The following is a 27,582-nucleotide window of genomic DNA, read 5'->3' on the forward strand; positions in this document are numbered from 1 at the left end:
CCTGGTGGAGCTGGATGTTGGCGCTGAGTGTTTTCTCAAGAGAGCGGTTTTAATAGTGAGATGGGCAGACGCCAGACAGCAGAGGTTAAGACGCGAGCAGGTGGTGGGAGGACAGAACCACAGTGCAGACCAACTGTTAAGAGGTGGAGAGAACATCAGCGGTTGGAGCACGTCGCTGGGCCCAAGGAGGGGGCTTGTTTTTGAGATTAGGAGCAGCCTGACTGTTGTCCTCGGTCAAGTTGCAAAGGAACCCGAAGAAAGATGTCAACCAGATATGACTGAACCACCAGCCCGCTAAGCATTGCTCTGTGGCAAGAGACTTTGCAGGTCCCCGCCCCCCAGGCTTGCCTGAGCCCTCACTCTGGGGCCGTTGGGAGTCCCCCCAGGGACAGCAGGGCCGTGTGCGGGCTCCCCCGCCCGGGGGGTGTGTGGCTGCACCTGCTGGCTGCCCACATCAGCGGCGCCCCACACTGCTGACCCGCCGGCTTCCTCTGCCCTTGTGTGCAGGCCAGCCCAGCGACCCGCCTGCAGAGCAAAGGGAAGGGTGTTTTTTCTTGGCCTTTGATGGCAAGTATCTGCTGCATCCCATGGGAGTTTGCGCAGGGTGGGTTGGAAAAGAGGTCGTGGGAGGGCTGAGTGTCGTGTTTACAACCAGGCTTCGGGCTTGGTAGGAGAAAGTGGGGGGCCTGGGCACTGGGGCGTGCGTGCCTGAATGTGTGTGAGAGGGGGAGGAGAGGGAGGATGCCATGTGACCACTTCCTTTCCCTTCTGCTGCTGCTGTGGGCCAGAGGGTGGGTCCTGGGCATCACGTGGGCGTCCCTGCATGGCGGGGTGGGTGACACCGCCAGACTGTGCTTTTCTCCCAACTGGCCCATTTGGAGGTGGGAGCCTGCCCCAACTGCCCCCCTGCAGCTTTCAGAGTAGGACCCTGCTGGAGGACAGCTGACCAGGGCTGCCACCTCCCTGATGACCATTCTGGTGGGGGTCCCCCAGGAAGGGCAGTGGGTGCTGCTCACAAGCAGGTGGAAATGGCCCACGGCAGGCCTCCTTGTCAGGCAGGGACAGCATAGCACCCTCTCCCCTCCCCCACACGGCAGCCTGGTGTCCAGCAAAGGGGCCAGAGTTTCCCAGAAGTGACAGCCTTGGAAAATCCGACCTAGACCCCCCTCCAAAGGGCTGGGAGGGATCCTGTTCCTGCTTCTGGGCTGCCTTGGCCTAGAGCAAGTTTCCTTCTAGCTCTGAGTGTTTCTTTCCACATTTGTAGGAGGAAGCTCCTACCTTACTCTGGGTCAGGTCAGGATTGCAGGGCTGTGTAAGGGTCCTGGGGCCGCTGTGACAAGAGTACCACAAATTACCGGGGCCTCACGCAACAGAAAAGCCTACTTTCCTACAGTTCTAGAAGCCCCGGGTCTGGGGTCAGGGTCACTGGGGTATGGCAAGGTGTGGGCAGGGCTGGTTCCTCCCGGAGGCCCCAAGGGAGAATCTGTCCTTGTGCCTCCTCCAGCTTCTGGTGGCTGCCAGCGGTCCTTGGCTTGTGGCCACGGCACCCCAGTCCCTGCCCCCATCGTCATGTGGTCACCTTCTCTGTAGTCTTCAACTTTCCCACAGGACACCTGTGACGAGATAGGGACCCTGGACACCGCAGGATGGTCTCTGCATCTCGAGTTCCTCCTGCCGTATCAGGGGACCTTCCCAGGCTCCAGGCAGGGGGTGTTGCTCCATCTCCCCCAGCACGCTTTGTCTTGGGGCCCTTGTGGTCTCCAGGTAGGAAACAACACGACAAACCAGCTCAAGAGAAGAAAGGATGCATTAGATTCTTTTTCTTATAAATATATTTTTTATGGTATCAAATACCCAGAACATGAAATTTACCGTTAATAGCACTTAGCACATTCACAGGGTTGGGCAACATTACCATGATCTAGTTCCAGAACATTCCCATCCCCTCAAAAGGAAACCCCATGTCTATTAAGCGGTCAGTTCTCACCCCCCCTCCCACCCCGGTCTTGGCAACCCCCAATCTGCTTTCTGTCTTTATAGACTCTTTTCTAATCAGTGTGGCTGTGTGTGACTTTGAAGTCAGTAAACAGAGGCAGGACGAGCTGGTTATTGGAAGGACGTAAGGCACAAGGAAGTCGGCGTGTGGAATGCCCGGGCTCAGAAAGGGCAGGGTTTGCAAGAGCTCAGCCAGCCCACGCTCCCTTCTCCCTTGCTCCTTTCTTGGGGTCTCCGCCTACGCTTCCCCCCTACTCTGCCCTCTCTCCCTTTGCAAATGGCCCCAGACAACTTCCCAGCCCTGAAGTCTACATGACCTCAAGCTTCTGGACCCTCGACCAGAAGGGCTCCTTGGTCTGGGCTGCTGGGGGTGAGGGGGGCGGAACTCCAGCGGCCCAGCTCATCACCTGTTCGAGCCAGGCGTGAGGTCGGGTCGCTGGTCAGCCTGTGGCTGGCTGCCTTCGAGTCAGGAGTTCGCCCCGGCCTGAGCACCTGTGAACCAGATAGGATAGAGAACCCCAGAAACGGGTGGTGGTCTCACTGATGCTTAGCACAAATCTAGCAAAGTAACTTCTCTGGAGAAGTTCTGCTCTTTCTGATAGTAGAATCTGGGAGAAATGTCCCCAGCACATCCCAGAAGGGGGACGCTGTGATGTAGGGATCAGTGGCCTCAGCCATATAGGAGATGCTCCTGGGGGTTCCATGGAGCTGTATCCTGTGGCACCCCAACTGTGGCTGTGCATCCACCGCTGAGAACGAAGCATAGCGCTGAAACATTGTGGTCTGAATAAACAGCTCGCCAAGGACCTGGTGTACCCCCAGGGTGCAGTCGGGAACACCTGGACAGCTGCGCCCAGCATGGCAGCCACGGCAGCCAACGACCGCTTAAAACGTGCCGCGACCAGCGGTGCCCGGCGGGCTCCCTTGGAAGAGCGTGCGACCCTTGATTTCGGGGTCGTGAGTTCGAGCCCCACAGGGGGTGCAGAAATTAAATAAATAAAACCTTAAAAAGGAGAAAAAAAGAAACGTGCCTAGTCCAAATCGGGAGGTGCCGTGAATGTACGATGCACACTGAATTTCAAAGACTTAGTACAGCAAGAAAAAAGAACGTAAAATATCTAAAGAGTTTCAGGGCGCCGTCGATGAAGTGTCTGCCTTCGGCTCAGGTCGTGATCCCGGGGTCCTGGGATCGAGCCCCCATGTTGGGCTCCCTGCTCGGCGGGAAGTCCGCTTCTCCCTCTCCCTCTGCTGCTCCCCCTGCTTATGCTCTGTCTCTCTCTCTCTCTTTCTCCCTACAATAGATTCTTTTAAAAAAAAATTTAAAAATAAAAAAAAACAAGTTTTTATACGGATGACATGTTGAGTTGATAATATTTTGGCTGTATTAAGTAAAATATATTAAATGTCACCTGTTTCTTCTTATAAATGTGGCCACTGGAAACTTGAAAATGTGGTGTGCTTCTGGTGCCTTGGGCCTTCTGTTTCTGCTGGGGGATTCGGTGGGCGGCTGTGCGGGCTTCAGGCTGTTCCTCTAGACGCTGTGTGTGCTGAGCGGTCGAGAACTCTGAGCAGGCCCCAGAGTGGGGGAAGGGCTTCTGCGTTGGAAAAGCGCCCCCCCGGGCTGGGGGTCTTGTCAGGCGCAGGGATTCCCTCTCCTGTGCCCTTGGAGACCCCCATCCGGAGGGCGGTGAGCAGGGAACGTGTGGAAAGCACCCAGGCCACCTCCAGGGCCAGTGGTCCGCAGGGGTGTAGGGAGAGGAGGAAGGTAGCGCAGGGAGTGGCCCCGGGGAGCTGGCGGTTGCCCACGTGGTGCCCAGGAAGGGGTGGTGGGCCCTGGGGGACAAGGCTAGGTGAGAGGCAGGGAAGGAGGTTCCAAGGGGAGCGCTGGGAAGGAAGGGCCCTGTCCACAGGACAGGTGTAGAGTGGAGATGGCATCTCCAAGGTTCCGTGTCAGCCTTGACACCCGGTGTGACAGGAGTCCCTCCTGGTGTCGTTTGGTGATGGTTGTTGGAGCTGTCCTTCAGGGCCCAGCGACAAGGGCCCAGCAGGTTGGGCAGCGGGTGGCTGGAGGGGCTCGGCCCTCCCTATTCCCTGTCCTAGGAAACCACCTTCTTGGAGGAAAGAGAAGCGTCGATTTTGAGTGGCCAGTCTTCCTCCTTCCGGACGTCATGTCCGTCATGTCTTGTCTTAGTTCTTGTGACTAGAGGTGATCATGTCCATTTCACAGGTGGGGAAGGTCAGGTCCCACAGGGTTGGGTAATGAACCAAGGCTGATTTGAGTGAGGGGGGCCTTCATTCTGGTGTGTGTCTCTGAGGCCCTCACCGTCCTCCCTCCCACTGGGATGGGAACAAGGACTCTGGACGCCCAGTCCCTCCCCTGACGCTCCCTGTGTTTGGCCCGGGGGCCCAGAGACCCTACACTCTGTGTAGGGTGGGGAAGGGAGCAGGAGGGCAGCCCCCCGAGGCCATTATGGCAAACCGGGAGACTTGGGAGGCCGCGGGGAGGAAATTGGCCTCTGGAGTGCGGAGTGGCCAGGCTGGCCCCGCCAGCGGCTGCTACTAGGGAGAGCTGGCTTCTGAGGAACTGGAAGGTGCACCAACTGGACGTGGTCAGTCTGCCAGTGTGGCCAGTGGGGTGGGTGCTTGGGGCCTCACCCACCGGCCATGGGGGGGGTGTGGGCAAGGGGAAGGAGAGCATGCCTCGGAGCGGGGCCTGGGCCAGAGTTCCTCCTCCAGGGCGTGGGAGGCTGGAGGGCCCTAGGACGGCCTGCTCAGGTGTCACTCAGGGCTCCTTTGCACTTGAACTTCCTCGCTCCCGGCCTCTGCAAATTCCCAAAACCAGCGGGAGCTCTCTCCTAGTCGGGAGTAGGCCTGGGGCTGCTTGGCCACGCCTGTGCCTGGGCGTGGCTCATCGGGGTCAGAGGTCGTGGCACAGGATGGGTCTGGCAGATCCCAGCGCCCAGGCCCAGCCCCAAACAGCGTGGCTCCCAAGCTCCTCCCTCTGGGGACCACCTAGCCCATCCCCCTCAGGGTCCCAGCACATCACCGGGGTCTGCAGGGAGGGTGACTCATCGCCCGGGGCCCTGAGGGCTGTAGGAGCTGCCGCCCGAATCGGAGTCCTTAGGCTCCTGGAAGAAGAAGGAGCTCAGGGTGAGCTGGCGCCACCCCCACCTCCCTAGCCCTTACCCCAGTCCCCCTTCTGCTGCTTCTCCCTTGGGGGTGTTTCCGCCACAGTAGCCTTAGGCAGTGGACGGCACACAGGGCTGGCTGTGCTCCGGCCCCCGATGCCCGGACTCCGGGACAACCCCGGCTTTGGTTCTTCACGGCTTTCCTGGGGAGGTCTGCCGACCCGGGGGGGCGGCCTGCCCGCTGGGCTGGGCGTGTCATCTGAGCTGGCCGGGGTCAGGGCCCACTTGGGGCTCACCTGGCAGAGGGGGGAGTGCTGGGCGGGGCGGCAGGGAGAGAGGGCGCCCCCGGGCAGCGCCAGATTCCCGGCACCGGCCTGCACTCCCGTCCCGCCTCACCCAGGCAGGAGGACAGTCTGGGGGGAGGGGACTGGAGGCTTTGCTGGTGCACTGACTTCTGGCCAGGGCGGTTGGACCGGGCGTCCAGGTGAGAGCCTCCTTCCCTCTCTCCTTCCCGGAGCTCTTTCCCGGGGCCCGGGGCGCTTTCCTTTTGGGGGTGACTCTGAAGCCGGCTGGGGAGCTTGGCGTTTCTCATGCCCGGGATGCACCCTGCACACCCCGGTTGGTTTCAGGCCTTCAGCCGGGCGCCCCTGGTCTCCTCCGCGGCCTCCCCTCCACTCCCCTCGCCCTGCCCCCGAGCCTCCGTTCTCAGGCGGTCCCTCCTACCTCTGCCCGCGCTCTGGGAGGCTCCTTGTTCCGCGGCCACAAAGCCCCTTTGATCCTCTGCTCGGCTCGGAGCCATGTGACCTGGTGGGCGGGCCGCGCTCTCTGCCGGCGGCCGGCGCAGCCCGACTCAGCTGCTGGGGTGAGTCCTCCGCTCCCTTTGTTCCTTGCAGCCTCGCACCGGTGGCGGGGGCCCTCAGGTGGTGCGGCCGCCCGGTGGCCCTCCGAGGGCGCGGCGGCGGGGCCGGGAACGGCGCCTCCCCGGGGCGACCCCCGGCCCCCCCCACCCCCCGGGTCCCCGGGAGAGGGGCGGCGGGAGCTCGGTCTCCACGCGGGGCCCAGATTTTCGGCCGCGGAGCAGAAGAAAAGGGCTTTGTGCGGCCACAGCTATCTCTTTGTAAATATTTGGCCAGCTAGGCTGAGTGGTTAGGTCCTCCTCGGCGGGGAGTTTCTTGGAGCCTGTTTCCCTTTCGCAAGGGGCTTCCCTGACTTCTAGGAGGCCGGGCGGGGGGGGGGGGGACTCGGATTGGCCGCCGTGCCTCTTAAAACCGTTCCGCACCGATTGTCAGCCGTTGGGGCCGGCGGCCCAGAGGCCGGGCTGGAGATGGGGTTCAGCAGACGCTAGAAATGCGGGATCCGACGTGGTATTGTGCGCCGGGGAGTCGGCTGCAGCTCGTCTCTGGGTTCCGGGGAGCTGTGGGGAGGTGCGGCTTGTTCCCGGAGCGGGCAGGGACCGGAATGCGTGCGCCGTGCCGGAGGAGTGGGACGGTCCGCCGCTCCGTGTCAAGGAGCAGGGGCGAGGACGCAGCTCCATGGGGACCTGCCATCGAAAGGGCCTTCCAGCTGAGACTCTGGGAAAACCCCCAGACTCAAATCCCACGGCCGGCCCAGCGCATCACGCGTGCGCCAATGCTGGGAGGGCCGAGGTGCTTCAGAGCCAATGCCATTTGCTCCTGAAACTTCATCCCACATGCCCCCACCCGCCCAGGATCCCTCCATCCTGGTCCCCCTCCGTTTCCTCTCTGCCAGGAAATCTGCCGGGCTTTTGTCAGAGGTTTGGGGGAGCATCTCTCCTCACCAAAGAGCAGTTTGAAACTCCTTTCCTGGAGAAAAATGTGCCGTCCAGTCAGTGGGTTTCTGGCTGTAGGGACAGGACCCCAGTAGGAATTTGGTTTGGATCCCTCATGGAAAATCCTGTTCGGGGACAAGGGAGAAAAAGCCCCCATTCTCATATAATCCCTTAGATTCCCTTATAATTTACACGTGGGTTTCCCACTTCATTCATGTTGCTTTGCCTCCATGGGTGTTTACATAAATGTCATTTCTCTTTGGCTGGCTCCCCGTGGCAACCCAGGGGGCCCCTTTTCAGGAAATAGGAAGAAGAATGAGTTTGTTTAACCATTTGGGGCCGGAGGGCCAGTGTCTGCTTGAGACCTCTTTGACAGGGCAGGGTTCTTGCTTCTCTCCTTTGGGTGACCTTTGGGCCAAGGTGTGACTGCGGAAGGAGACCTCTTCCGCGGCTGACCCCTCCCAGGCATCCCCACGGTCCCCGATCATTTCCGTGTTGTGGCCCCTGCAACACTGTTGTGTTCACTGGTGTGTGTGTGTATTTCCGCCAGACTGCTCCATGTGGCTGGCACAGCGTCAGGGATGACGGCCGGGTCGCCGGTGTGTGGGGAGGGGCCTGCTCTGTGTGGGGCACTTTGGACCCAGGAGATGGCACCCTTCTTGATGGGGAGGAGGCAGTCACAAGGCCCCACCCACCCAAGCCAAAGACAGGCCTGGTTGGGGCCCGTGGGGTCATTCCCTGAGTGCCTGGCCCACTGCCCCAAGCCTGGAGCACGGGGTTCGCAGGGGCTTTCACCCCAGAAGCCCTGTATCCGCTTGGGCGACCAGAGTCTTTGGGCTGACTTCCCTCCCCCGTCCCCACCTCTCTGGCCACAGACCCTCCCCACTTCCTGTTATGTCACTCCCTGAGCTGCCCTTGTCATTGTCAGATAGGACAGAAGCATTCCCTAGGGGCATTGACAGAGGGGAAGACCCCATCCTTAAGAGAGCGCCCCCAGCAGCCTCCAGCCGTGCCCAGCTTCCTGTGTTGTCAGAGATCTCCGTGCTTTCTTAGGAAGCTGTTGGTTGACTGGCCGAGCTTCCATTATCCCATGCCCCCTGTGCCATGAACTCTTGGGCCGGCTTTTCCGTACCACCCGCGGGTTCTGGGCGCCCTCCTACTCTTCTTGGCCAAGTGCACAGGAAGAATGACTTTATTTCAGGGCCCGTGATCTCGGGAGAGCCCTGCTCCCTACTCCCCACAGCCGGGCTCTTGGGGAAGATGGTTCCAGCACAAATCACAGCCCTTGGCCGAGACTCCATTCCCAGACTCCTGCCTTCCATTGACAAGCTTTGATTTGTTTATTGAGCGTCAGCCTGGTTCCTTGGACAGGTAGGGGCCTGTTCTCAGGAGCTCGGTGGAGTCTTACGAGGCCTGCCCAGGACCGCTCCTGAGGGTGGTGGGCCGTGCAATTAGCTGCGAAGGGGGGCCTGATCTTGGAGGAGCAGGCGGGAAGGCAGGGGAGGCCCACGACTAATTATAGGCCCTCCAGCCCGCCAACCTCCCAGCGGGCTCATTGGGAGCCTTGTTCCACGGTTGGTGGAGGGGTGGGTGGCAACATCTCGCCCGTTGTGGCTCGGCCCTGGGCTGTGGGTGAGGGAGTGGGGTCCAGGTGCTCCCCTCATCTCTTTCTGTTACCACCTCTGGGAAGCACCAGGCCTCCAGGCCTGAGGGGCAGAAGAACAGGCCTGCGAGGCCCAGGGGTTCCAAGTTCTGATTCTGACTTTGTGCAGGGGTCTGAGCTGCCACTTGCCGTCTGGGCGGGCCATTCCCACCATCAGAGCAGAGTTAACTGCTCAGCCCTTGGGAGCTGGTTTCTGCGAGGAGGGCCTGGGCCTTGGTTTGGGGGCAGCAGCCTCGCGCAGAGGGTCTGCAAGGTGAGGGCGAACCTGTCAGCTCGCTCCCCTCGTCCTGGCTGTTCCAACCTCGATTGAGTTCTCAACGTTTTGGTTTGGGTTCAGTAGCTGGATCATGGCAGAAGCACCCCCAAATTTCTTGTCCCTCTCCTGAAGCTGGGGGTGAGGGGACAGCCTCTGAGATGTTGGCTCCTGAGCACCCAAGGCTGTACTTGGAACCCCAGCTCTGGGTTGGGGGGAGTCACCGACACTGACCCCCACTTGGCCTTGGGGAAGGAGGCTCTCTCGTGCTGCTCTGGAGCTCCTTGCTGTGCCCCCAGAGGCCTGCCAGCCCCGGCCCTGCCCTGTGAGTGCCAGGCACCGAATGCCTGGTCATCTGGATGGTCATCGGAAGAGTGCCCTTGCTGCTGTCCCCGGTGGAATGTGCACAGACCTCCCCCTGCTTCCCAGGCCCAGTTCTAGGTGCCTGTCACCAGGCCTCCGACAGCAGATAAGATTTTCCTAGCCCAGAGCAGGATGGTGAATTCACCCTCCTGCGTGGAGGACCCCCGCCCCCCAAATCGGGTGGGGATGTTTGTGTCCTGTCTTTCGCTAGACTGTGGACTTGCGTAGAGATGGCGTTTCATCGATCTCGGTCTCCGGGTCCCGGACCTCACAGGAGCTTGCTCAGTTCATGTTTGAATGAATGCACTCTGGTCGGCGTGGTGTGTGACTCCAGCTTTTCATCTTCTGTCCAAATACTCTGTGGTTTCTGTACAACTAGCTCGAGAGCCTTAACGAGGGCAGCCTTGGGTCCTGCTGTCTTTAACACAGGCTCTTCTTGGAGTGTTTTCTTCAGGATCTGAATGCATTCTCCCCGGGGCAGGGGACTGGACCAGATGACCCTGGCCCTGCTCCGTGCCCCGGTTCCGGGGAAGTAGGGGACCAAGGAAAGGATCCATGCCGCCCGCCCATCGCTGGCTGTCCGCTGTGGGCTCCGAAGACTAAAGCTAGCGACAGCGGCCCCACTGAGTCGGAGGGGAATGGCTGCTGGTTGTGGCTAGAGGGCCACAGGTGGGCAGCTCGGCGGAGCAGTGGAGGGAGGTGGCACATCCGTGGCGGGGCCTCGTGTCCTGCCAGGAATTCTCTGCCTCTTGGCCTCACTCACCTGCGCTGGCCTAGCCCTGCGGACGACGACCACGGAGTGGAGGGAGGCTGTGGTCGTTTTGCAGACCACACGCTCTGCTGATGCAGGGCTGGGACCCGTCGCTCCGGAGCACGGCTGGCGGTCTGCTGGGGCCGGTCCCTGCGGCCGGCGCCGTCCTGCTGCCCACAGTCTGCTCTGGGCCTGGTGCCCGGGGCCCTCAGTCTTCATCCTGGGGAGTTGAAGTAACGAGGCTGCCTGGTTCCCTACCTGGAAACTGAGGCAAAACAGTGAAGTCATCCCCAAAGCGTTTTTAGGTGGGTGAGAAAGTTTCTTCCAAGACAATAAGTAAGGTCACTTAATAGGAATGAGTTTATTTATTACAGAAGAAATGAGCTTTAAGCTGATCCCTGGAGCCACCCCGCCCCAAGGCTGGTTTGCTCTGGATGCAGGTGCCTCTTCCCGGCCCTCCTGCAGCCTCTTCTCCCCGGAGCCCACGGGAGCCCACCGGAGCCCACCTGGCCGGCCGGGGGCTGCTTCATGCCATCTCCTCTGCGGGAGGGGACCGTGCAGCCGAACGGTGACCAGCGAGGACTGTGCGGGCGCCTCCCGGTCAGTCTTCCCGCACACCAGGGATGTTACAGCTCATGGCGCAAACCCATTCTCCCCACCTCGTAAGGCCTGGGAAGCAGGTCGCTCGGCCCCATGGGTTCAGCGACTTGCCTGCTGAGGCCAAATTGTGGCAGTGGAGCCGGGACCCCCTTCCCATGCGTCCCCTACTCAGGTTTAGTGTGAGCCCCTCCTAGCCCCCCGCTTAGGGCCCCAGCGGGCTAAGGACCCTTGGAGGCCAGATCCAAGAGAACGCAGCCCCCTGGGTGAGGCCTGCTGTTCCAGCGAAGGAGGCGGTGACTCCAGGTGGGAGGTGGGAAGTTGGGGAACAGTGGGGAGCCCGGTTTGGCTGCAGCAGACGAGGGAAGAGTAGGATGGAGTGAGGTGGCCGGAAGACCCTCGTCTTTGGCGGAGACGGGGGCTAACTGGGTGTCCACCTCCGCTAACTAGGCGTAGGCCGGCCCCCTAAGGACCGGGTCAATGTTTCCTGAGGCTCCTGACCGACCCCTCATGTGCTCGGTCATTCTGCTCACTCGCTGGGAGATGGCCTGGCTGCCCGCTCCCCAAATTCAGTGAGGGGATGGATGTTCCAAGGAGGCAGTTTCCCACGTGGGGCCAGTGACCTGCCCAGCCCCCTGTGCACCTCTGGATGACCCTGTGGCCTTACACACGTGATTCGCCGCCTCTGAGCCACCGTCTGGCATCCAGAAGGCGTGATGGCAGTTACCATTTTATGTGGTCGGCCTGAGGATGAACGGACATAAAACAGAGAACGTGTGGGCCTGGACACGGAAATGTATGGTAGCCTGCGGCTGCTGCTGTCATGAGTTCTAACCACGTGGCAGCCCTGGGCCGAGCAGGTAGGGGAACACATGAGGCGGGCCTTCCAGAAGCTTCCAATCCAGTTAGGTGGTAGGTACACACCAGCCCTAAGATGAGATGCCCTAGGACCCACGGGTGTCCCCAGGAAGGCAGCTTGTTTATGGTGGGGCCTCAGCAAAGGCTTCAGGGCCCAGGAGTGTTGGGGTGCTCCCCCTGGGCTCCCTGGAATTTCCCCCAAGACACAGAGGAGAGCAGCTGAGAATCGGGGCAGCCAGAGAAGCAGGACAGGAGGGGCAGAGGAAGGGCTCGGTGGCGTGGTGCCCGCCTGTCCAGGTGCAGGTGGCAGCCTCCACGGTGGGGCCAGTCCCCTGTGCTGCTCCTCAGGCCGCCCAACCTCCGTGAGCACCCTCCACACAGCACCGCTCCGCAGATGCCTGCTTCCTGCTCGCCTGGCACAGGTTCCTCAGCTGACCTTTGCCATCCTTCCAAAGGTCTTGGCTGCCTCCCCAGCCTCCTCCAGGGCTCATAGTGGAACCGGAGCGCCTGGTCTGTCTCCCCGAGGCTCCTGGGACCTTGCGTGGGTGCCAATAGCTACCTCTGTCTTTGTCACTTCCTTATACACTCACCCAGCAGTGCGTCTTGGACACCGCTCAACAGTAAGGTGCAGAAATACTTCTGGGCCTGAGACCCAGGCCTGGCCTGCTAGAACCTCACGCTGCCGGCTCCTGGGGTGCAGCTGGGGCCGGGCCCGTCGTGGGCCGTGGGAGGATGAGCCAGGGGCTTCTGTCTGCACCTCACTTTCTGCCTCCGATGTAAGAGCAGAAACTCCCGTCTGCTGCTAGTTCACGGGGCTGTGGGGGAGACTGAGTCAGGGCTGGGAGGCTGGTTCTTGGAGGGTCCCAGGGTTTGCTGGGTGGGTTGGGGGTGAGGGAAGCCCCTCCGTGTGTGCTGCTCTGGGCTGCCCCCTCACCGCGGGGCTCTCCAAGGACAGCTGGGGAGTAAAGAGCTAATTAACACCACGGGGCACTGGGAGACTCAGTACTAAAGTTAGAATGAAACCTTGAGCCACCGGAGGCCCCTCTCCCTCTGGGGCCTGTGCCGCCCTGTACAAGTGGGGCTTCGGTGAATTCTCTCTGACTTGTTTTCACGGAGGATCCTCCAGCAGCATCCTTAGGGTTTGGGCTGGGGGACGGAGAAGCCTGGGGCTTCTAACAGATTTGGGGTGGGTGCTGCCAGAGATGGCTCAGGAAATCCGGGGGCCGCCCCCAGCAGCTGCTGGCTCCTGCAGTCACTTCCTCCGCCCGACCCGGCCCGCGGCAGGCAGAAGACTGAGCACCTGCCGCGTGTGTGTGTGTGTGTGTGCGCGCGCGCGCGTGTGTGTGTGTGTGTGTTTGTGTGTGTGTGTGTGTGTGTCTCTCTCCCCGGGGGGGAGGGGGGCTCCTGCAGTCACTTCCTCCGCCCGACCCGGAGCACCTGCCGTGTGTGTGTGTGTGTGTGTGTGTGTGTGTGTGTGTGTGTCCCTCTCTCTCCCCGGGGGGGAGGGGGGTTTCTGGGTCCTGCTGCTGCACAGCTGGTTCTGGTACCAGTGGTCCCACGTCCGGGAGGGGATGCTGCGTGGATTTTCCCTTGTCCCTCCTGCCCAGAGACCTGGGGTGAGCCGAGTGCACCCTCTGTGGTTGCTGATTGCTGCATGCTTATTCCCACTGTCCCCTCTCTTCAGGGTGAGGCTTAGGGCCTCCTTCTGTATTAAAGGGCCCCGCTCCTAGTCCACTCTGACTTGCAGGCTCCAGCCTGGGCCACCGAGGGCCCTTTTTTCTGAGATTAACGGTGAGTCCTCATGAGCACAGCTGGTGCAAGCAGCAGAGAGGGCGAGTAGGAAGTCACGGGGCGAGGAGCCCGCCGGCCCCCCACTCCCTGGGCCGCAGAGCTGGAGCAGTGCTGGGAGCTGGCCGTGGACGCGGACCCGGTCCTCACTGTCGTTTATTGGGGAGCCCTCACGGGTCACCCGCTACGTTGTTGTTCACAGCTTTGTTGAGATAGCATTCACACACCGTGAAGTTCACTCTTCCAAAGTGTACAATTCAGCGGTTTTTAATGCATTTGCAAAGTCATGCAGTTATCAGCACTAATTCCAGAACATTCTTGTCACCTCAGAAGAGACTCTGTACCCATTAGCAGTGACTCGCTCCTCAGCTCCCTGCCCACGGCCCCGGGCAACACCGATCTGCATTTGGTCTCCGTTTATTCACCTGTTCTGGATATTCTCCTTAAGTGGAGTCCCATGCATCTGGCTCACGCGGTGCGATGTCTTCAAGTTTCGCGCCGTGGCAGGTGCCAAAGTTTCGTCCCTTTTCGTGGCTGGATAGTACTCCACGCGATGGCCACATTGCGTTCCGTTTATGCGGGATGCGCCCGCGTTTTCACTATCGTGAATCATGCCGCCGTGCACGTGGGTGCCCGGGTCTTGGGGTGGACGTGTGTTTTCATTTCTCTTGGGGACCTGCCTGTAGCCTGGTAGGTAGTTGGCTCGCCAGCGCCGGGTGGGGGTGTGCTGTGCGTCCTGCCTGGCCCCCGGTCCCTGTGCCTTTCTTGCGTTTTCCCCCATGACATGTCTTGAATCCGTGTCTGGACAGTTCTCCAGGGGTGCAGGGCCGGCTCAGTGGGACATGGTGACTGGGCCTGTGGGTGGGTTTGGGGGTCGGTGAGGGGGCACAGAGGAGCCATTCGGGTCTGCAGCTGAGCACTGGTGCTGGCTTCTGGCTCCCTTCGCCTGCAGGGGGCCCAGAACTAGGCAGGAGGCGCAAATGGAAGGTCTGCGTGTCCTCCCTCCTGGGCCATAGGGAAGCTGCAGCCGCGCTCCTGGGGGGGGCGGGGAGGAAGTGGGTGGAGGGGAGTGGCTGGGCTGTGTGTACCCCCCCCGCCCAGGAAGCCGGGGGAACTGACTGGGGTGTGGGAGCGGCCTTTCTTTTTCCTGAGAGAATGCGCTCCCCCTGCCCCCACCCGCCATGGCCCCAGGGAGACTCTTCCTTCCCGGGAGGGTGGGAAGTGCAGGGCGCTGCCTCTGGGATCCCAAGGGGGGGCGCGGGTGGCGGTGGTGGGAGCATCTGCCCGGCGTCACACACGGAAAAGTTAGGCTCAAACGAACGTGTCCGTGTCCATTGTCATCTGAAACCACCACGTGAACACACAACGCGAAGGCCCTTTGTCCCACCCGCCCCCGGGAGCCTGCCCCCCCTCCCCCTGCCCCTCAGCCCGAGGTGAGGGCACCGGGAAGGGCCCGGTTGGCGGGGTTGGCTGGGTTGGCGGGGCTGGGAGGCGATGAGCAGGCAGTCAGGCCGGGGCCAGGCTCCCCGCCCCGCTTCTTCTCCTCCTCTGGCCGCGGCTGGAGGGGCCGCCGCTGCTCGCCAGTTCGCAGGCAGAAATTACCATATGAATGTGGCTCCTTCCCGGAGCCGCGGCCGAGGGACCTGGGAGGGGACGGGCTCCCACCCCCAGGGCCTCCAGGTTCTGCGCCTGCGGTGTCCTCCATCAGGCAGAGGAGGCCGAGGCCGACAACATTTCCAATCCGCAGGCAGGTACCCCCCGGGGTGCGGAGGGCGCAGGCAGGCTGGGGTCTGCCGGTGGGTGGGGTCCCGCGAGGCGGGGACCCCGCCGACGGGCACACTTCCTCGCTGTACTTTCTTCTGTCGTAACTTGCGTAAGGACACAGTACCATGGTGGTGGTTCTTTCGGTCTCGTGTCAAGAGTCGCAGCTAATTACCGCAGGAAATGTGCAATCCAAGGAGGAACTAAAGTGCCCGTGCACAGCCCAGCCCTGGGGGTCAGCGCTGCTCTGGTGGTCCACGGCCCCTTGTGTCTGAGCCCCTGGCCGAGCCCCTGGTGGTGTCTCAGTTAATAAATTCTCATTGCCAGTTGTCCCAACCGCTCTTCAGTTTGGGCTGGAGGTATGTCACATCGAACAGCTGGGCCAAAGATTCAGGGACGGCAGGAAAAGTCACTCTGGAGCTATGCAACTCACTGGCAGACCCCAGCTCCCAGGGGCTGATCTTCGGGGTTGCCCAGTGACCCATGGCCTGGTCTCCCCACATAGGGGAGCCGCTTGGCACCATGGCAGTGGCCAGGCCGGCTACAGCTGGGGGGGGGCAGCTCAGGGCAGTGGCCAGGGTGGCCCCAGGTGTTCTGCTCTGAGCCCCTGCGTGCTGGCCTGCCCTGCCTGTCCCACGCTCTGCCTCTGCTGTGCCCCTAGGAGAGCCCCGCCGCCTGGTGGGTGAGGACGGGGCTAGGGATCGGGAAGGACACAGGCCACCAGGCCGCCCAGTGTCCGCCCACCTCTCCTCCTCAGCAGGCGCCCTTCCCCCCACCGTTTCCTGAGCAGAATTTCCTGAATGGGTAGGAGCCGTCCCCGGAAGTGCATCCATCCATCCTTCCTCTTGGGTGCTCCTTGACTCCAGAGGACTATGGAAGCTGGAAATGGTTAACATCCAACTCACATGCTGCCACACACTGAAAGCCGCGGGGGAGTCCGTGGGAAAGGATGCAGGCCAGCACTTTGGGGGCCAGGGCGGGAGAGGCGCCACCTGGGTTGGCGGGGGAGCAGTGGCCGGCCCCCCACGATGTTCTGGGAAGAGAGGAGGGCGGGAGGAAGGGCAGCGAGCTCCCTATTCATTCAACAACCTGGGGGAACAAGGGAGGTTTCTCCAGGAGCAGGGGGCAGGGAGAACCTCTCTGAGGAGCCTTGTTTGCAGAGCTGATAAGGAGCCAGGGAGACGGGCCATGCACCCAAGCTGGAGAGCTGGGCATGGGCCCGTATTTTATGAACGACAACTTAGAGCATTGACTGTGCGCCTCATAAATAATCTTGATTCTCATAACGCTCTTGGGAGGCAAGTGTTATTATTCCAATTACACAAAAGAAAATGGAGGCACAGAGAGGTTAATACTTGCTCAGGGTCACACAGCGAGTGCAGTGGGGGGTACCAGTCAGTCAGCAGCAGTATTCGAAGTAGACAGAGGTTGGCATTTAATGCACAGAGGATGGGCAGTCGCCTGGGGAGAGTAGAGTGTCCAGCCGGGGACCAGGACTGATTCTGCGGGTGGAGGAGGGGCTAGCAAAGAGCCTTAGCCCCATTAGCCTCAGACGGAGGAGGCAAAGCAGTAGAGGCCCGGACGGAAGCCCAGAGAAGAGAGCGTTTCGGGAAAGGAAAGGCTGGGGTGGTCAGGGCGCATTCCCTGTAGCTTGGGGTGAGGGGTGACCCCTAAGCACTTGGCTCTGCGAGGCCTGGCGGCTGTGTCTACTCAAAACCCCAAGCCCAGAGTGCACCCAGACTTCGTGCCACAGCGCAGACGGGAAGATGGACCATACCTGCGTCTTTCTCTCTGCTCTGTGACACAGCACTGGGCACTGGGGTGTCTGCACCCCGCCCATGGCCAGCATCCCACCCCCCGCCAGGCAGTGTTTCAGAGGTGGTGGAAGTGAGCTGTCCTTGCACATGGCTTTTTCCTGGGAAGGGCCTGGGTAGAGGGGTGGGTGTGTTTCCGAGACTCCTTGGATAGGCGGGCATTCCATCCCACGTTCCCTTCAGAGAGCATGTGACCTTAGGGTGGGTCCTCAGATTGCAAAGGGTCGTTCTTTGGTTTATTCACTGGGTGAGTGGCTCCTGTGGGCGAGCAGGGGCTGGAAGGGGCAGGGGGGCAGGGAGCAGTGGGGTCTTGAGGACATGAAGGGTTAGGGTAGGCTGAGGGAGCTGTGGAAGGGTCTTTGCTGATCCCCAGGCCCTGAACCCACTGCTTCCAGGGCCCCTGCCCTCCTGAGCAGGACGGACCCAGCGGTGGGAGAGCAAATGACTCCAGCTCTCTTGACCCACCTCAGCCCAGAGCTGGAACTGCAAACGGATGCGTGACTTGATTCAAGGTGGTCCGGAGCTGCTGACCCCGCCCCGCCTGTCCCCCACCCTTCCTGGACCCTCAGCCCATCGGCCGGTGGTATGAGCTGTCCATCTCCCTGCTTCGGGGGTCATCTGGCCAGGCTTCTCTTCTGGCCCAGGAATGTGCCCCTCCCTGCTCAGCCCCCCTCCCAGGCTCTGCCTTTGCCTTCCTGAAGTCTGCTCTGGGCATGAGGTCGCCTTAGGTAGCACCCCCATCACCTCACCCCACCACAGGCCTGACCAGAACTGCACAGATGCGCACTGTTTCATAACTTTTGGGAGGCTGGTGAATTTTGATATCTTTTTCTAGTAGCCCCTGGGCGGGCGGGGGTGCCCTGTTGCACCCAGGGAACCCTGTCTGCTTTTTGTTTTCTCAGATGACCTCATCAGCTGGGGAGGAACCCCCAGCGCCCCCAGCCTCTGTCCGGTCTTACCCCCAGCTCTGGGGAGCATCTGCTGACAGTCTTGCTGATAGAAGAGGGGGAAGGGGACGCCTCACCCCCCCCCTTAGGGGGACATCCCTGATAAGAGGAAATTCCACGCTGTGACAAATGGCCAGTTTCCACCCATCCACGGGGAGGATCTTTTCTTTCTCTTTTTAACTTGGCAAATATTTGCCAAGAACTAACGGAATCTCTGTGGTCAGCCGGCCTCTTCGGACCTGGTGGGCGGGCTGGCCGGGGCTGGATTCTGCATTTGCTTTGGGGTGGGGGCCCATCATGCTGGAAGGTTCTCTGGGGTGGGAGAAGGCTGTGGGGGGGCCACAGTCCCTGATCCTGTGAGGCCAGTGGGTGGTGGAAAACGGAATAATAAATAAGTCCTTGGTGCAGGAAGTTGGAGGGCTCATCCCTGGCCCTGGCTGCCTGTCATTTCTGCAGCCTGCTTTTTAGGAAGCGAATATGGGCAGGCGGCTTGCAGGTCAGAGCCTGCTCTAAGCGAAGTCTCAGTGGGGCCACCGAGCCTGGCCGAGAGTCCCTGGAAGGAGGAGGCCGGGCTGCAAATAAAGAACAGAAGAGGGCCTCTTCCAGAAGGGGGTGGGGTGGCCTGGTGAGAGGTGGCCGCTGTCCAAATCTGTCTCAGGCCAATGGAAACGAAGAGCTTCTTGAGATTCCTTCCTGCACAATTGAGGAGAAGCTTGCTTTCACGCGTTTGGCGGGAGCAAGGCCGAGGAGCCTTGGCGGGCAGTAGGAGCGGGGATCCCCCCCTCCCCGCCTTTGGGGCGCCTCCGGCCCCTGAAGGAATGAATGAATGAATCGGATGGGGATGGCATTCTCTCTACTGTGTCCCCTGCCAGGTCCGCAAAGGGCACGGGGTCCTGGGAGATCATGATTCATGCACACTCCCACCGGGTCTCCTCCGGAGAACTGCAACTTCCCTTCCGCCTCCTCGGAAAAGGGAAGGAGCCCGGAGCGGGAGAAAAATGCAGCCCTTTGCATTTGCAAATCCCTCCTTTCTCCAGAGAGGCACGAGCCTTTGTGCTCCTTTTCTAAGCCCAGTTTCAGGCCAGAGGGCAAAGTCTCAGATTTCTGGCATCCCGGTTCCTGACCAGACTCTGACGAGATGCTTCCTGCCTCGTACAAAGTGTGAAGTGTAATTTGATTTGCAATTACTTATCGAATTAGAGGAGGCATGTGTGCTTTTGAAATTCAGTCCTCGATTCCTGCCCGCACAAATTTGCAAAATTTGGTCATTTATATTCAGTGTTTACGTCTTTAGAAGGGAACAGGAAGTTCCCCGGCGACATTCATGGAGAGCTTGTAGCGGCTTGGGTAGGTGAATGGTGGACAAGGAGAAAGGAGCAAGGAGTGGAGTAAATGAGAAGAGGTCCTGTTTTCAAAGCCTTTCAGGGAGTGAGGCCCTGCACCCTCCCCGCCCACCCCCGGTAGTACACGTTGCTGGTTCTCCAAGGTCCTCCCTGCTGCAGCTCAGGGAGGGAGACCCCCTGGCCGTGAATCATTTGCTGAATGAATCTGTATTGTGGTCCTGGTCTCCTAGGACCCTGTGATCTTGTTTTTTTCCCCCCAAAGATTTTGTCTAATTTTTTGACAGTACAAGCTGGGGGAGCAGCAGAGGGAGAGGGAGAAGCAGGCTCCCCGCTGAGCAGGGAGCCCAGTGCGAGTCTTGGGATCATGACCTAGGCCCAAGGCAGACGCTTAACTGACTGAGCCACCCAGGCGCCCCAGAACCCGGGATCTTCTTCCGCAGTTATTGTTTATAGCTATTTCTTTAACATCTTGTTCCAGAGCAGCTCCTTATGTGTGTGTCTGGTCCCCAGCCCCACTGACTTCCCCAAGTTGGCTAACAATGGCATTCCCCCCCCCCCCCCGCCACTTATAACCAGAAGTGGGGAGTCATCTTTGAGGCCCCTGTGAATTTGTCGGCTTAGCCTGGGACCACCTCCAGGAGGTGGAGTTTTAGGATGAGAATGGGCATTTTGCTCTCTGCTCGGATGGATCCATCCGGGAGCTTTGGTGGGGCCGCAGGTGTGCTGGGCCTCTGGTGTGAGACCTCAGCTGCACCAGGGTTTGTGTACCTCGGCCCCCCTGCCCTGGGAGTTCTGCAGCCTGGAGAAGGCCCCTGGAATCTGGCACCCCCATTCTGGGCCCTGCAGCTGCTGTCGAGGAGCTTGGCCAGCCAGGCCTTTAGGTGATTTTCTCCCAGGTTATGGGGGCTAAAGTGCTAAGCCCCTTGATAGGCCTGGGGCTTCCCTAAACGGGAATCCCTTTCCCATCAGATGGGATGGGCATCTCCTGGCAGCTCCTGGGGAGAGAGGGGCGAGAGTTCCAGGCCTCCCGTCCCTGCCCCCGCAGCATACACCGTCTGGGTCTTCGCTGGAGGACCTGGCCCGTGGAGTCCCCCTGCCCGAGTTCAAATCCTGGCTCGGCCATGCACTAGCTCTGGATCCCTATAGAAGACCAAAGCGCTGTGGGCCTGTTTCCTCCTCCGTGACGTGGGGACAGTAACAGTATCTGGCTGAGCAGGCTGTTGGGCCGGTCGTGAGGTAGCGCACGCGTGACGTCTAGAAGCGCCTGGTGCGCCGCGAGCCCCCGCTAGACGTTGGCTGTTGTGATCAGCGTCAGGCCTGTGCTGTTCTCTCATTTGTTCAACAGACATCAAGTCTTGGACCTGCCATGTGCCGGTGCTGTTCTGAACGTGGCGGATGAGGGCTCTGGCTTCGTGACTGGCCCGTGGAGGGGGAGATGTGGGAGGGAGAGAACCCTGCGCACGTCATAACGCAGCCACTGTGGAAACTGCTGGAACGCAGAGTGCAGGCTCAGCAGGGGAGCCGCGGGGACGAGCCAGTGTGGCGCCCAGGCCAGGGCCTGCAGGAGTGCAGGCACCCGGGGAGGTTCGACGGGAGGGCAGGAGCAGCTCTGGCCACTGTCCCCCCAGCACTCCCTGCATCGGGGCCTCGCCCGCCTTGAAGAAGCCTCTTTGTGGGGGACAAGGAGCATCAGCCGCCTGTGTCAGGGCCACGGGCTCGGGTGCCCCGGCGGGGTCTGTGGATGTCCCCTCGGCCTGCACGGCAGAGTCTGTGCCGTGGTCCCAGAGGGTGGACTCCAGGCAGCTGGGGGGTGGGGAGCAGCCCCAGAGCCCTCTCCTGTGGGCATCCTTACGCTGTGCGCTCAGACTGACCACTGACACCACCTCAGCTAGGGTGGGCTGGGAGACGGAAGGCAGTTTTCTCCCAGAGAGGCCTTGGGGCCGGAAGAGAAGAGGCCCTGCTGGACCCTGGTGCCCCAGGAACCCCATCATCTGGCCCCCGAGTGCGTCTACCTGGATCTGCTTGGTGACTCTGGTTCCCTTCGTGGGCCCGTCAGGTAGCCTGCTAGGCATCTGCGGACCGGTTGGCCTTGCTTTCTGCTCAGGCGCTGTGGGTGGGTGGTGATTGAGCAAAGCATGTTCAGACAACAGTGTCCGAGTCCCCAGGCTCTGAGAGCCAGGCATGGAGAGGATTGGGGTGAGCGAGGGCAACGGCATTGGCTTGACCCCGAGAGCGCTGTCCTAGGGCTTGTTCTGACGCTGGTACCACGTGGCTGCTGTCCTGCTGGGAGCAGAGTCAGGCGAGGGCCCAGGGCAGATGAGACTGATGCTCGGGGAGGGTGGCACTCGTGGGGACATTGCTGGGATGCAGAGCAAGGCAGCAACACAAACAGGGAGGCGGCACGCCAATACGGGGGACCCCTGGGTGTTGGGTTCCAAGTCCGGCCACTCACACTCCATCCCAGCTCCAGAGCATCCTACCCAATAGCTGGCTCCTCTCTGGGGGCTGCCTCCCAGCCAGGGGAGCACCCCACAGCCCCAGGCCCAGCGAGCTACAGCGGCAGTCTGATCCCATCATCCTTGGCAGGCCCTGGGTCAGGGGAGAATTGGTCACTTGGGGCAGAAGGCCACAGAGGGGGCTGGCTCGGGGCTGTGAATTACGGCCCCCGCTGCGGGCACACAAAAGAGCCAGGTCGCCAGGTGGGGCTGGGTGGAGCCCTGCACTTCCTTCTTGCTTTAGGACCCTGCCACCCAGCTCCTGAGAAAAGGCCTGTGCTGAAGGAGGGGGCAGGCCGCATCAGGCCACCTGCCACCTGCCTGTGGGGGGTGGGGGCTCTCCCACAGGGCTCGAAATGGGGACCTGCAGAGAGGAATTGCCCTTTCTGGGAGCCACAGGGCTGCTGACTCCGGGGCACCACCTGGCAGCACTGGGGCTCCCGACCTCAGGCCTGAGTGTGGCGTCTGGGCCTCAGCCGTCCTGTGAGCCATAGAGCCAGCTGGTGGGCACTCGTGGGCACAGTCGGATTTTTTCCAGTCCAGCTCCACTGGCAGCCTCCACTTTTCTTTCTTAATATGACAGCTTTATTGAGATGACAGTCCCCACACCAGACGATCCACCCATTCAGGGTGAGCAATTCAGTGGCATTTTTTCCGGGTGGTGTTCAACCGCCCCCTCTGTCTGGTTCCAGAGCATTTTCATCACCCCAAAAGGAAACCCCCTACGCGGGAAGCTCTCCCTCCCCAGCCCCCGGCGCCGCTCATCTACTTTCTGTCTCCATGGATTTGCTGCTTCTGGACGTTTCACATCAGTGGAATCCTGCATAGGTGACCTTCTGCGACAGGCTGAGTGAAACACTGAGCATCGTGGTGGCGCGGTTCATCCGTGCTGTAGCAGGTGGCGGGACGTCGCTGCTTTGGATGGCCAACGTCCCATGCTGGGGGTGCACCACCTGTCGTTCGTCCGTTCCTCTTTTGGTGGAGATCGTGGATGCTTCCTGAGCGCCACTCTCTGGGCTAGGAGTTAGGGACGCCACCGAGCAGGCCAGTGTCAGGTTCAAGGGGCTTGCCGAGGAGAGCAGCGGTGGGGGGCGGTGGTCAGGAACCACGGGGCCCATTTTCCGCCCAGGTGGGCAGTGCTGCTGTGGCAGGGTGTGGGCCCTGCTCAGGGCCACGTGGAGCCACGGCCGGCAGCCGAGGCCCCTGGCACCCACCGTGCAGTCCAGAGAAGCACCGAGCCTTGCTCTGACGGGAGGATGACCGTGGCAGTTACTGTGCCTCTCTGAGGGTCACCTGGGTTCTGTTAATAATTAGGCTGGGCACCCCACAAGAATTCAGAGCGGGGACTCAGACCCTTGCAGAGCCGTGTTCACAGCAGCATCATTTACAAAAGGGGGAAACAGCGCAAGCGTCCACTGGCGGATGCACAATAAACAGTGGAATGTTATGCAGACGTGAAAAGGAAGGACATTCCGGCGCCTCCTGCAACACGCATGTGCCGTGAGGACGTCAGGCTCAGCGACAGAAGCCGGACACAGAGGACAGGGCTGCGTGAGGTCCGTAGACCAGTCAAATCCACAAAGTCAGAAGGTCGACTAGAGGCCACTGGGGGAGCGGCAGGGGAAGTTACAGGTCGGTGGGCACGGTTTCTGTCGAGGGTCGTGGAAACATTCTGGAGGTAGATGGTGGTGGCCATCGTGGATGGGCTGCAGGCCACGAAACAGACACCGAAACATGATTTAAAATGGTCGAAACTTTATGTTATGTAAATGTTACCACAACCAAGAGGATAATTAGGCTGGAGGAAGGTATAAGCCAGTGTATAGGGTCATCCCAGCCTGGGTGGTCTCGGGCCTTCCTTCCTTGGGGGAGGTTGGTGGCCTGGCAGGCAATGACGTCACCCTGGGCCTGAGAGCCTTGGGGGGGGGGAGAAATTGTTGACCCAGGGCTGCTGGGGAGGGAGTGCACGGGGGCCCACACCCCCAGAGCAAACCGGCATCCTCTCCTCTGAGGAGGGGAAGGACGGGCTTGGCAGTTTGCCCTCTCTCCACATTGCCTTGCCCGAGAGGCAGGCAGAAACAGTGAGAGAAGGCAGGCAGTGCTGTGTGACCATGAGTAAATTACTTAACCTCTCTGAACCTGAGTTTTCCACTTTTAAAAAATGGGGCTCCCTTGGGGCACCTGGCTGGCTCAGTTAGTGGAGTATGTGACTCTCGATCTCGGGGTTGTGAGTTCAAGCCCCATGCTGAGTGTAGAGATTACTTAAAAAGTGACTCTTTTTTAAAAATGGGGCTTGGGGCGCTTGGGTGGCGTAGTTGGTTGGGTATCTGACTTTTGGTTTCGGCTCAGGTCGTGATCTCAGGCTCCGCGCTCAGAATGGAATCCGCTTGGGATTCTCTCTCTCCCTCTGCCCCTCCTGCTCATGCTCTCTCTCAAATAAATAATCTTTAAAAAATGGGGCTCCCTCTTGTTCTCTTTAGCTGATGAGGGTGCAGAGAGTGTCATCTGGGACATAAATGTGAAACTTTCTTTTCTGTGAGGAACATCCCTTTGCTATTAATAGCATCTCATGAGCTCGGGGACAGTCAGGAGGGAGCAGAGGCAGATGCCTTCCGGGCGCTGCTGGAAGGATGCCCCGTCGCTGTCCAAATTCAGGTGTGGGGCCATGGGAAAGAGTGTGAGGCCCCAGCCCCAGGGAGAGGTCAGTGGGGGAGGTGGACTGGATGCAGGTCTGACCATTTTCTTGGCGGGGCTGTGGGCCAGCCTGGGACCGCAGAGTCCTCCACCCAGCCTGCACCGAGGGGACACTCCCAAAACCCCAGTCATTCCATGAGTCTTGATTGAGTGTTCCGTCCCTGTACAGCTCTGGACGTAGAGGGGGGATCCACCCAGGCCAGCTGCCATGCTCCCTGAGGTTCACGGTGTGTCTGGGGGGGACATGGACGGTAATCACACGGCACAGCAGTGAATGTGAGGCTTCGGGGTTGAATAAATGCCGTGAAGGTCATCGCATGTTGGCCTGGCTGCTTCTGATGGCGTTTCAGGGGAAAAAAAATCTGGGGACCTCATTTTCCCCATTTACAAAAGAAGTAGGTTGAACTAGATTTCTGTGCTGTCCAGTATCTTTACCGTTTGCCCTGGGTCCCTTTTTAAATGTAAATTAATTAAAATTAAATACAATGAAAAATTCAGTTCCTCAGTTGGACCGGCTATTTCCAGCTCAGAAGTCACGTGTGAAAACAGGTGGCAGTTGCTCAAAAAATTAAAAATACGAATGCCGTATGACCCAGCGATCCCACTGCTGGGGAGGTACCCAGAAGAATTGGAAGCAGGGTCTCGAGGTATTCGCACACCTGTGTTCATAGCAGCGTTACTCACAAGAGCTAAAACACAGAAGCAACTCAGGCATCCATCGAGGGATGAATGGACGCGCAGAATGTGCTCTGGCCACACCAGGGACTCTCAGCCTTAAAAAGGAAGGACATTCTGATACCTGCTACAACGTGCGTGAACCTTGAGGGCATGCTGTTAAGTGAAATAAGCCAGCCCCCAAAGGACAAATGCTGGAAGATTCCTCTTTTTATGGGGGTCCCTAGCCAGATTCACAGGGTAGAATGGAGGCTGCAGGGGCGGGGTGGGGGGTAGAGTTTGTGTTTAATGGGGAGAGAGTTTCAGTTTTGCAAGACAGAAAGCGTTCTGGAGATTGGTTGCACAACAGTGTGAATGTTCTTGAAACCACTGAACTGTGCACTTAAAATGGTTGATGGTAAATTTCATGTTATGTGTATTTTACCACAATTAACAAAAGAGTCCCATGTGGCCGCCATATTTTAGACAGTGTGGGCATGGGGTCTTTCCATCATAGAAGTCCTTCGGGACGGTGTTGGAGGAGATGGTCTCTGTGGTCCCTGCCAGCCGGCCGGAGCAGCCAGGGGTCCTGCAGCCAGGGCCCTGGTGGCTCTCTGTGGAAAGTGAGAGTTTTCAGAGAAAGTGTCTCCAGGCAAGTTTGCGTGATGGGGCCTCTGCTTTTCCCGCGTGGAGGTCCTGCCTCCTGGCCGGGCAGAGCGCAGAGCGGGGCTCTAGCATCACCGCTGGTACCCTCCGGGCAGGGAGAGGAGGGGCTTGCAGGAAGGGACCCCCACCTGTGCAAAGGCCAGGCCCTTCCCTCAGTCGGTGGGAAGGATGGGGCTTGTTGTGCTTTTATTGTTATTTCTCAAGCAGGGTGCTGGTGGGCAGGATGTTTGCTTTGTGGTTTGAGTTTCTGCAGTGGATGTTGGTGCCTAGGGGGTGGGGGGCAGCTGGAGCAGAGGAGGGAGTGGAGGGGGGTTCCAGGGGCCTTGGTGCGCCTCCCCCTCCCCCCCAGTTTGGCTCAGAGGGGGTGAGGGATGGATGTGGGAGTGGGCGGGGGGTGGCCCAGGCCCGGACTGAATGGCTCCCAGACCCTCAGGCAGATGGAAGCAATTTTCGGTCACGTGGGGCGGGCTGAGCTGCTGGCCTGCAAGACAAGGCCCCATGTCTGTCTCCAGGAAGCAGCCCCACAACCACATGTTCAAGGCCAGATGCGGCGCTTGTCTTTGTTTATTTAAAGATGCTGGAGCTCGGGGACAGTCAGGAGGGAGCAGAGGCAGATGCCTTCCGGGCGCTGCTGGAAGGAGGCCCCATCGCTGTCATCGCTGCCTCCTGGGTCCCTTGCCTGTCCCCGGCCTGGGAGCGGGGGTGGGCAGCGGGGACCCGTGACGGTCCCTAGTGCTTTTACGTGGGCTCTGTTATTTGCTTGACCCCCGAGTCTGTGAAGTAGGAATTATGGCGCTTTGTCAGGCTGAGCAAACGGGGAAGTTGAGTGACATTGTGCTGCGACGTTGTATGGAGAAACCACCCACACTCCGATTTCTGGAATTTATCAGCTGATCATCCTCCTTCTGGAAGGAGAAGGTGCTGGCCCCCACGGTCGGTTCCCTCTGACACTCCTGCAAAGCAGAGGTGTGGCCGCGGAGGTGGGAGCTGGCTGGGCCCACTGGGGTTTGGCACCGGGGTTTGGTTGCAGGGGAGAGTCCAGTCACTTCCCCAGGAAGTGGAAACAGTTTACCTGTCCTGTGTCCTGCTGCACGACCCTGCGCCCCCAGGGCACACCCGGGAGAGGGGGTTCTGGGGCTGATGCCCAGGGAACCAGCCAGCCCCTCCCCGAGGGGGCCCAGGGAGATGTCAAGATGCACCATGTGCTTTCTTCCCGTGAGCATCCCTGGGAGGTGGGAGGGAGCTGACCGTTCTTCTCAGTGGTCGAGGGCAGGGAAGACCACCAGGGGAACTGAGGGGCTGGCCGAGGAGAGGTGTGGTCAGGCAAGTGTGGTGTGTCTAGGGGTGCGCCGGGTCTTGGCCGATGTGCTCCTGCCAGGCCCTGGTAGGGACCCATGCTCTCCTGAGCACCCTGACCAGCTCCACTGGGGGAGTGCCCCTCATGTCCCCCCTGGGTGCCTCTGGCCGCCCCTTCGCTAGGCTTCTGACCTGGGCATGTGGACTCCTCGGGGCAGCCAAGGGAGGAAGGGAGGAAGGTTGATCTGCAAACTGCAGAAGCTTGAGTTGTTTCTAGAAGCTCGGTCCCGTTTGCCCATCCGCAGACCTGAAAGCAAAACCTGTGGGTGTGGGGCACACAGGTGCCAGGCAGAGAGAAGAACCCCCTGGCCCAGGCCAGGGTGGGGGCGGGGAGCTGGCCCAGGGCCCTGTCTGCCTGGGAACCGCTGGGCCGGGAGGAGCGTGCTCTGCGTGCGGGGCTGTTGGCGGGACCTGGGACCTCACACGCCTCACCCGGGAGCTGCCGGACAACAAATACCCGGGTCCTCCCTTCGCTCTTTGGAAGGCTGTCCTCCCCTTTGTCCTGGCTCACAGGCTGGCCCAAACACTCAGCTGTTTGGCCCCGAGGGTCCTGCAGCAGGTGTGGGGGCCTTTTGAGCCAGGTGAAGGAGGTGGAGAGGGCCCACCTGGATGCCCTGGGGTAGGGTGGAGGCTGGGAAGAGGAGGGCTGGGGTCAGCTCTGCCTTGG

At 60.3% G+C, this 27,582-nt stretch overlaps 1 protein-coding gene across 5 annotated transcripts in view; it reads left to right on the forward strand.

Annotated features, from left to right (window-relative positions):
* The window catches only part of SEPTIN9 (septin 9), a 129,365-nt gene that overhangs the window by 88,951 nt on the left and 12,832 nt on the right, over positions 1-27,582 (forward strand). Inside the window, exon 1 of one of the 5 annotated variants that reach the window (XM_032429451.1) lies at positions 4,650-5,145. The exons of 2 other annotated variants lie outside the window; for them this stretch is intronic. In XM_032429451.1, coding sequence (XP_032285342.1) covers positions 4,692-5,145 — 454 coding nt within the window. In that variant the 5' untranslated portion in view covers positions 4,650-4,691. Of the gene's footprint in view, positions 1-4,649; positions 5,146-5,486; positions 5,608-5,868; positions 5,986-27,582 lie in introns of those variants that run through there. 2 more of the 5 variants (XM_032429452.1, XM_032429453.1) reach the window with 2 other exon arrangements.

Source organism: Phoca vitulina, unplaced genomic scaffold (assembly GCF_004348235.1).
Source record: "Phoca vitulina isolate PV1807 unplaced genomic scaffold, GSC_HSeal_1.0 scaffold41, whole genome shotgun sequence".
In the NCBI taxonomy this organism is placed as follows: Eukaryota; Metazoa; Chordata; class Mammalia; order Carnivora; family Phocidae; genus Phoca; species Phoca vitulina.